The sequence below is a fragment of the Tupaia chinensis genome, unplaced genomic scaffold (genome assembly GCF_000334495.1).
Source record: "Tupaia chinensis unplaced genomic scaffold, TupChi_1.0 Scaffold000350_1, whole genome shotgun sequence".
Classification (NCBI taxonomy): domain Eukaryota; kingdom Metazoa; phylum Chordata; class Mammalia; order Scandentia; family Tupaiidae; genus Tupaia; species Tupaia belangeri.
The window spans coordinates 2,983,949-2,992,965 of NW_006159844.1; the positions used below are offsets into that span (position 1 = coordinate 2,983,949).

At 39.7% G+C, this 9,017-nt stretch overlaps 1 protein-coding gene across 1 annotated transcript in view; it reads right to left on the reverse strand.

Moving 5' to 3' along the window:
* Positions 1 to 9,017, reverse strand: part of TTC6 (tetratricopeptide repeat domain 6) — a 210,944-nt gene that overhangs the window by 171,453 nt on the left and 30,474 nt on the right. Inside the window, exon 3 of the mRNA XM_006152364.3 lies at positions 8 to 518. Coding sequence (XP_006152426.2) covers positions 8 to 518 — 511 coding nt within the window. The remainder of the gene's footprint in view (positions 1 to 7; positions 519 to 9,017) is intronic.

Genomic DNA, 9,017 nt, shown 5'->3' on the forward strand with positions numbered 1-9,017 from the left:
CCCTCGCTCCCTCTGGGCTTCCGTGGCGGCGCGGGCGGCGGCAGCAGGACCACCGGCCTGGACGTGCCGACGCCGGAGAAGATGGCTGGCGGGTTCTTCTGGGGCCGGTGCCTCAGGAACGCCGAGCTGTGCAAGTAGAAGTCCTGCGGGCAGAACGGCTGGGCCTGGGCGGGAGCGGACGGCGTGCCGAGCCCCGCGGGGCGCGCGCCGCCCGGGAGCGCCTCCCGCAGAAGGGCCGCCGCGGAGGTCGCAGGGCCTTTAGCCGGAGGGGACCCTTTCCGCTTTCGGGACCCAGCCGAGGGAACGCGCCCCTTCTCCTCGAGGCGGGGCCGGGGGACGCGAAGGCCGCGGACTGAGCCTTCATCTGCTGCCGGCTTGGTGGCCAACTTCTGCTTGAACCGGAGAAAATCCTGTCTAGTCTCCTGGCGAATCTTCTCAAGCTCTTTGAACATGTACGATTCTTCCTTCTGTTTCAGTCCGAAGTGCTTCGGGATGTTGAACATCTTGACAAATGTGACCTGTAAAATACACCCTAGATAAGTAAATAAATAATATATGTAACAAAAACTCCTGTTGATAAATAAAATCCCAGCTCAGCAAAGCTGGTCGTGGTAGAACCTCATGGCGCTTCCTGACGCAATGCCTTCTCCTCCATTCTCCTCTCGAGATCTTGGGCGCATTTTACAGTACACACACACACACACACACACACACACCCAGCGTGAGTTTAAGCCACCGGATCCAGGACTCGAACTGCGGTTTTAACTACGTGGGAATCCAGCGACATAGCCATTATGCTAACTGCTGGTCCCTCGAATGCCAAGTTTTGATACTTGTTCTTTGAGCTACTGAAAAACACGCAAAAATTTTAACAGGAAAGTAGTTTGATAGGATATGGTTTGGAGGATATTAATATTGAGTGGAAGAAAGAATAAAAGCAGGAAAGAAAAATTGAAGCCTCTGAAGCTTGTGCCTAAGGCTTGGCATGGGTAATAGATAGAGTGAAAACAGAGCCCAAACAAGGTAAAACCAATAGGATTTGGCCAATGATTAAGAATAAATAAAAGCTGGGGACCAGCAGGTCACCACCTGGTGGTTAAGGTGCTAGACACTCCCACATAGCCGACTGCGGTTCGAATACTGGACCCCGTGGCTTGCTTTCTCACTTTCCCTCTCTGTGTGTGTGTGTGTATCTCTGTGGTCAAATTAAAATAAATGAATGAATAAATAAAATTAAATAATTATTTTTAAGAAAGAATAAATAAAAGCAATAAAAACTCCATAGGGGCCAGCAGGTGCTATGGTGGTTGAGGCACTGGACTCCCACATGGCGGACCACAATTCAAGTCCTGGACCTGACAGCTTGCTTTCTTGCTTTCCCTTTCTCTGTCTCTCCCTGTCTCTTTCTGCTCAAATTAAAAAATAATAACAAATGGAATTAATTAAATAAATAGCTTTTAAAAAGATAGAAAACAAACAAAAACCTCCTTCATTAAGGGGCCAGTAGGTGGCGTGGAGGTTAAGGCACTGGATAGTACGTGGCCAACTGCGCAGCTGGAGTCAAGGACTTGGTGGTTTGAAAAACACGTGGGGGGGGGTGCATGTTTGTGAGTGCCCAAAATCCTGAGAGAATGGAGGAGAAGGGATTGTTGCATGGCCATACTCCCCAAGGAGTGATTTCTCTCTCTCTCTCTCTCTCTCTCTCTCTCTCTCTCTCTCTCTCTCTCTCTCTCTCTCTCTCTCTCTCTCTCTCTCTCTCTCTCTCTCTCTCTCGCTCTCTCTCTCACACACACACACACACACAGACTGTAATAAAAAACAATCATAATACAGAAACTCCTTCATAAAGTAGAGACTGCATCTTGATAAAGTCTTGGACATACCAAATGCAAAATAAAACTACTTTTACTTACTGAACTGTACACTTCAAAATGGTTTTAGAAAGTAGGTATTATGTGTATTACACCAAGTTTTTTTTTAAAACTTTAGTTATTCAGCAAGAGAATAATAATAATTGAATATTGCGATCTTGAAAACTGTTGCAATAATTACCAGGAGCCAGGTTAACCGGAAATATATACAGAGAAGGGTCTAGTGGCAGAATCTATGGCACAAATACATGTGGGAAATAGGAAGAAAAAGAACAATCAAGAAGGTGAGAAAAGGAGAATAGAGTTCTACAAAAGCCAAGAACAAGAAAGTTTCAAAAAGCAGGGCTAAAACAATGAACATGAAAGCAAAACATAATGAATTAAAAATACAGTATTTTGGGAACCAGCAGTTAGTGTAATGGCTATGTCACTGGACTCCCACGTAGTCGACCACAGTTCGCGTCCCGGACCCGGCGGCTTAGAACTCATACCGGGTGTGTGTGCATGCGTGCCCAAGATCCCAAGAGGAGAATGGAGGAAAAGGGATTGCGGCGTGACCATCCCCCCTGGGAGGTGATTTCTCACTTTCTGTCTCTATGTCTTTCTCTGTCTGTCTGGCGAGCGCATGCGCCCTATAGCAAAAAAACCTCTCCAAAAAAAAAAAAAAGTAGTATTTTTTGAGAAAATCCAAGGCCAAGGTTGTTTGAAACAGTAATAATGAAGCAGAAACATCTCTAGAATATCATCACTAGTTGCAGATATAATTATCTACCTAGAAAACCCAGGCACAAAATAACTACTTACAACTATAATACAACTCTGCAAAGTATATTAATTTTTTTAATTATATAAAAACCAATAACTTTCTTTATACTAAAATGTCCCAATCAAAAATTTCATTTATAATGAAATTTTAAAAAATATTAGCAAAATTTCATTTATAATTTTTAAAAGAGTAAGTATCTAGGCATAAACACAATAAGAAATGTGCTAAGACTACATGAGTAATGTTTATAAATTTCACTGAAGGATAAAAAGGAAAGGCTTAACAAATAGTTAATATTCCTTGGTGGGAAGACTGAATATTTTCATTATATCAGGTCTTCCTAAGATGCTCTGTGGCTTAATGCCAATTAAAAAAAAAAATCTAGGGGGCTGGAAGGTGGCATGGTATTTAAGAGTGCTGAACTCTCACATGGCCTACAGAGGTTCTAGTCCCAAACCTGGCGGCTTGCTTTCTCACTTCCTCTTGCTTTCTCTTGCCCTTAACTCCTGCTCTGTCCCTCTCTGGTGAAATTAAAATAAGTAAATAAATAGATAAATTTTAAAAATAAAAAATAATTATTTTTAAAAAAGAAAAAACAAATCTAAAAATGATATTTTGAACTTTGAAATGTAACCCCTAATTTCATTGAAATAATAAACAGGGTAGATTAGCCAAAAAAAATTGTAAAGACAATGAGAGGGTACTTGTCTTTCAGTGAGGAGTAACCAGACAAGTAAAACATATATAACATGTTACATATATTTTGCATATAAACATATAAAACATATACATATATATAAATATATATATATATGAAAATTAGAACTGAAGTATTGCTAACAGAATCAATAGGAAGAGAGAAAAGAAACAAGAATCATATGAGTTATAAAGGTACGTTAAATTATTTAGAAAGGGAGAATCAATAAATTGTGCAGAGGCAAATGAGTGACTATTTGGGAAGAAAAGTACACCCCATTGTGTGCCATACACCAAAATAAATTCATATAGATTTAAAAACTTAAAGGCAGAAACTATTTTGGGGGGCCAGCAGGTGGCATGATGGTTCAAGTGGCTGGATTCTCACACGGCCAACCTCAGTTAGAGTGCAGGACCCAGTGGCGTGAAAATCATGCTGGGCACATGTACATTTGTGCCCCAAATCCCAAGAAGATAATGGAGGAGAAGGGATGGTTGCATGGTCATACAACCCGCTCCCCAGGGGGATGATTTCTCACTTTCCCTCTCTCTGTCTGTCTCCTCTCCAGTGAGCGCACGTGCCCTATACCAAAAACCTAAGAGGAAAAAAAAGGCAAGTATTTTCTTATTTTACTTTGTATATCTTATCACTTATAAAAATTTCTTGGCTGAATTCATATCAATTCATAGAAAAGCTATCTTCAAAATCAGAATTCCTCATTTATCATGTAGTTTGGGTAATATTTTAAAATTTTAGTTTTCGGGAACCAGCAGTTAGCGTAATGGCTATGTCACTGGATTCCCACGTAGTTGACCGTGGTTTGCGTCCTGGACCTGGTGGCTTAGAACTCATGCCGGGCGCGTGTGCGTGCATGCCCAAGATCCCGAGAGGAGAATGGAGAAGAAGGGATTGCGGCGTGACCATCCCCCCCTGGGAGGTGATTTCTCACTTTCTGTCTCTATGTCTCTCTCTGTCTGTCTGGTGAGCGTACGTGCCCTATAGCGAAAACCTCTCAAAAAAAAAATTTTTTTAGTTGTTTTCCAAAATAGTCATATTGCTTTTAGTCTAAAATATGAACTTCTGATTCTTAAACCACTTAATAAAGTTCTTATCCAGGAATAAATAGGCTTTCTTTATGTAGCTCCACCATTGACTAGACCTTGGACAATTCAATTTTATCCATACCATGGGTTCCTATTAAAAAGTGAAAAAAAAAAAAAGATCTGTTGCCTATTGCCCAGGCCATAGTACATGAACATTAGAAATCATTTCTAGAGCTGGCAGGTGGCATGGTAGTTAAAGGCACCAAACCGTGGTTCGAGTCCTGGACCTGGCAGCTTGCTTTCTCACTTTACCTTTCTTTCTCTCTGTCTCTCTCTCTCTCTGGTCGAATTAAAAAATAATAATAATGGAATTAATTAAATAAATAAATAATTCCTTTTAAAAAAATGAAATTATTTCTAAAGCCCTTAAGAAAGTTTTCTTATTGAAAATTGCTGTATAATCCTTCTCATAGTATTTTGGTGGCTATTGTTTGCACAGGTAGTAATATGTTCATACTGACACCACCTGCATTTCTTCCTGCAAAAAAGTTGTAAGGCAGACACCAAAAATACACTAATACTTGATGATCATCTGACTTACCCTCCCAACTGCACTTCCCTTTTATTTCTTAGTTTCTGCTTTGGATGCCCTTCCCAACTTCTCCCAGGCCTTTGGTCTGCTATTGAAGTTTTAACAAGTGCCCATTGTTTAACAATTTCTCAGTACATTCTCCTGAGTTCCTAGTAGAAAAGTTGCTCTTTTTCTCTAAAAATTAGCCAATAAGAGTTCTAAATTCTAAACTTCTAAATTTGACAGGAGCCTCTATTGTGCATTCAAGATGGGTGACATCTCAGTGCTTAATGGGCCAGGCCATCAAAGCTTAGTGATTTATTACTGTAAAAATTCAATAAAATGATGGGGCCAGTAGGCGGCATGGGGATTAATGGTGTTGTAATCCCACAGGGCCAACAACAGTTCAAGTCCTGGACCTAGCAACTTGTTCTCTCTCTCTTTCTTTCTGGTCTGATTAAAATAAATAAAGAAATAAAGTTAAATACAATAGTTATTTTAAATAAATAAACAAAATTATTTTTGAACACCTAATCTCATGGGAAAATAGCATGTTTCCTTTTCCTTGGGGGCAATTTACTAAGAGACTAGTTCTTGTCTGGAGATACTCAAGGAAAAATCACATAACCATTTCAAAGCGGAAAGGTACAGTATTAATCTACATGAAGTATCCAACCCACTGCTCATAATCCAGGTTGGTTATATTTGATCTATACTTTGAAATAAGACATAATGTGCTTAAAATCTTTGCAACTCAACCAGCAACTTCACTCTCCTTTCCAAATTATCGGAACTCTGTCTATGCCTTTTCCTTCTTCTTCTACCAGAAAATACAAAGTCTGAGTGATGAGATTAGAAGGGTCAAGAACCAGCTTTTTCTCCTTTTTTCACAAGGCCTAGTGAGACATTGGAAAGAAAACTCTCCAACCGAAAATAGCTAAAGGGCCCGGAACTGTTTCTTGCATGAATTCTCTAAAAAAGGTAGCTTTCTGGTTCTTGCTCATGTGTCTGTTCCTCCTATTGGAATAGAACATCCAAAATTCTGCTCTAGACTCTAACTAAAGCATAAATAAATAGAACAGATCACCAGATGACTTAGTTCCAAGTTACATGGTGGTGGGTACTACTTCACACAGGGAAAGGAGGCCTATGTTTATTAGGCTTAGTTCATCAGAGTGCTACATAGGAAACTGGGCCAAAGCCCAGCTAGTACTAGGGATTATCCGGCTGGGCACCTCAGTGAAAGGAGTGACCTAGTGAGACAGAAACAGGGTTCTCTTGGTTCCATACATGAATATTATTTCAATTTACTTCCTAAATTTTAGGCTAATGTAGACTCTCAATGCACAGCACCAAAGTTTCAAAAGAAACTCTTGAAGGACAAGGACAGTCTATCTCACCTAATAAAATCTTGAACACTTCAAGGAAAACAAAAATATTCTGAAAGCAATACTTGTTTTGTTTTTGTTTTTGTTTTTGCTGTAGGGTGTGTGCACTTGCCAAAGAGAGACAGAGAGAGAAGGAAAGTCAGAAATCACCCTGCAGGGGTGATGGCCATGCCACAATTCCTTCTCCTCTTGTGTCCTCTCAGGATTTGGGACCACTGGGTCCAGGACTTTCCCCATGCAGTAGTCTATGTGGGATCCAGCATTTTAACCTCCATGCCATCTGATGGCCCCAATATGTGCTTTCAAAATGAGATCTTCTTGTACTCTAATCATAATTTTAAAAAAAAAGGCTTTGGACTGGCAGGTGGTTAAGAGTGCTGGACTCCCACAGGGCTGACTGCGGTTCAAATCCTGGACCTGGTGGCTTGCTCTCTCGCTCCTCTCTCTCTCTCTCTCTCTCATGCTCTGTTCCTCTGAGGTCAAATTAAAATAAGCAAATAAATAAGTTAAATAAAATAATTTTTTAAAAACAACTAAAAAGAATGGAATAATAGTAATTTTTAAATATTTCTCCATACTTTCCATAATACTTATTTTTCTCCCTGTAATCTCAATAGAATCAATTGTAACAATAATGTCAATATAGCAACTACTATTCATATGTGCTCATTAAAACAGAGATAGAAGGACCACCAGATGGCATAGCAGTTATGTCATCAGACTCCCACATAGTTAACCACAGTTTTAGTCCTGGATTGTGGCTTGAAAAATCACACCGGGTACGTGTCTGTGCAAAGCCAAGATCCTGGGAAGAGAATAGAGGAGAAGGGATTGTGGCATGGCCATCCCACTGGAGGGTAATTTCTCACTTTCCCTCTCACTGTCTTTCTCTCTGTCTCTCTCTTTTTCTCTCTCTCTTGCACACATGCGTGTGTGTGTGTGAGCTCCAGTAATCATATGTGCCCTAAGGGGAAAAAAAACTAAAAAAATACAGATGTAGAAATAGAGAAAACACTGTTTATGAGCTCAGAAAAAGCTTTTCTCTATTCAGAAGCCCACAAAAGTTTCAGTAAGTATGAAAACTTAACTCATTCCACTCATTATAATCAGAGCCCATATCCATTGTGAATATACATATATGTACAAAACACATACATATATAAGTAAGTTGCAGCTAATGAAACAACAAAATACTCTCCACCTTGTTCTTCTCCCTATTTTCTATCTTACCTTGTAAGATCCTTCATCTGTTTCAGTAGCCAAAATAGGAAAAATGAAAGGTTTTTGGTATTTTCATTATCATCATGTTTATTTTTTAGAGAGATTTTTGCTATAAGGCACATGCATTCATCGGAGAGACAGAAAGTGAGAAATCACTCCCCAAGAGAGATGGCCACACTGCAATCTCTTCTCCTCCATTCTCCTCTAGGGGTTTAGGGCATACACACACGCACGCACCCAGAGTGAGTTTCAAGCCACCAGGTCTGGAACTTGAACCATGGTCAGCTACATGGGAATCCAGTGATGTAAGCATTAGTCATCTGCTGGCCCCTCATCATTCTTTTGACATGTAAATTTTGCTTGTTATCAGTTTCAAGAGAAATCTGCTGGAGTTCCAGAATTAAAACTTCACAGAGCTTGCAAACAATAAACCAAGGATAGAAAAAAGCTATGTGAGGATTCTTAAGGATAAAAATTGCCCCCCAAAATAAGAATAATATATGAGAAGTACTAGATACCATCAAATGTCCAAACATCTGGATAATTGGCATTCCAAAAGGTGAAGAGACTCATAAGGGCCTTGATAATCTATTCCATGAAATCCTGCAAGAAAACTTTCCAAACTTAGAGAGGCACTCAAAGATCCAGTCCCAAGAAATACAAAGGACCCCAAATAGATTTGACCCAAGAAGATCTTCAAGACACGTTATAGCCAGACTGACCAAAACCACAGACAAAGACAAGATAACTGAAATTGGCAAGAGAGAAATGGCAAGTTACCTACAAAGGATATCCCATCAGGCTAACAGCAGACCTCTCATCAGAAACAATGCGAGCGAGGAAAGAATGGGAAAATATATTCAAAGTGTTAAGGGGAAAGCAATTTCAACCAAGAATACTGTACCCAGCAAGATTATCCTTCATACGGGAAGAAAAGAGAAGAACATTCTCAGATTATCAAAACCTGAAAGGATTTACCAGCACCAGACCAGATCTCCAAGAAGTTCTCAAGGGATTGCTATGTCTGGAAAATTAAATGTAGTCACACAGACATAAAAGTTCAAAAGCTAAGAAAATGGCCAACTTAATCATAGGGACAAGTCTAGAGTTGAATATTATATCCCAGAATTCAATCAGGAAGATTGATCCACAACACAAGATAGATTAAGTACATGAGTCTGAACTGGTGAAATAGCATTCTGTGACTTTTGACTAAAATATTGCTGCATTCCTTCTAGGCCTTGTTGTCCAGTTTTAAGAGTTTTTGTCCAGTCTTGAGCTGTCAATAGGTTCATGTACCTACTATTTGAACAGAATACTAACCTGTTTCCAGGCTTTAAGTTTTAAGCAAAGTTCCTTAGTATTTCTTTGATTTATGTTAAAACTGGTTTTCTTAATAGTACCAAGTGAACTTGCTATTGAAAGTAGTTAGATTATTTAAGAAATTTTGTGATCAATAC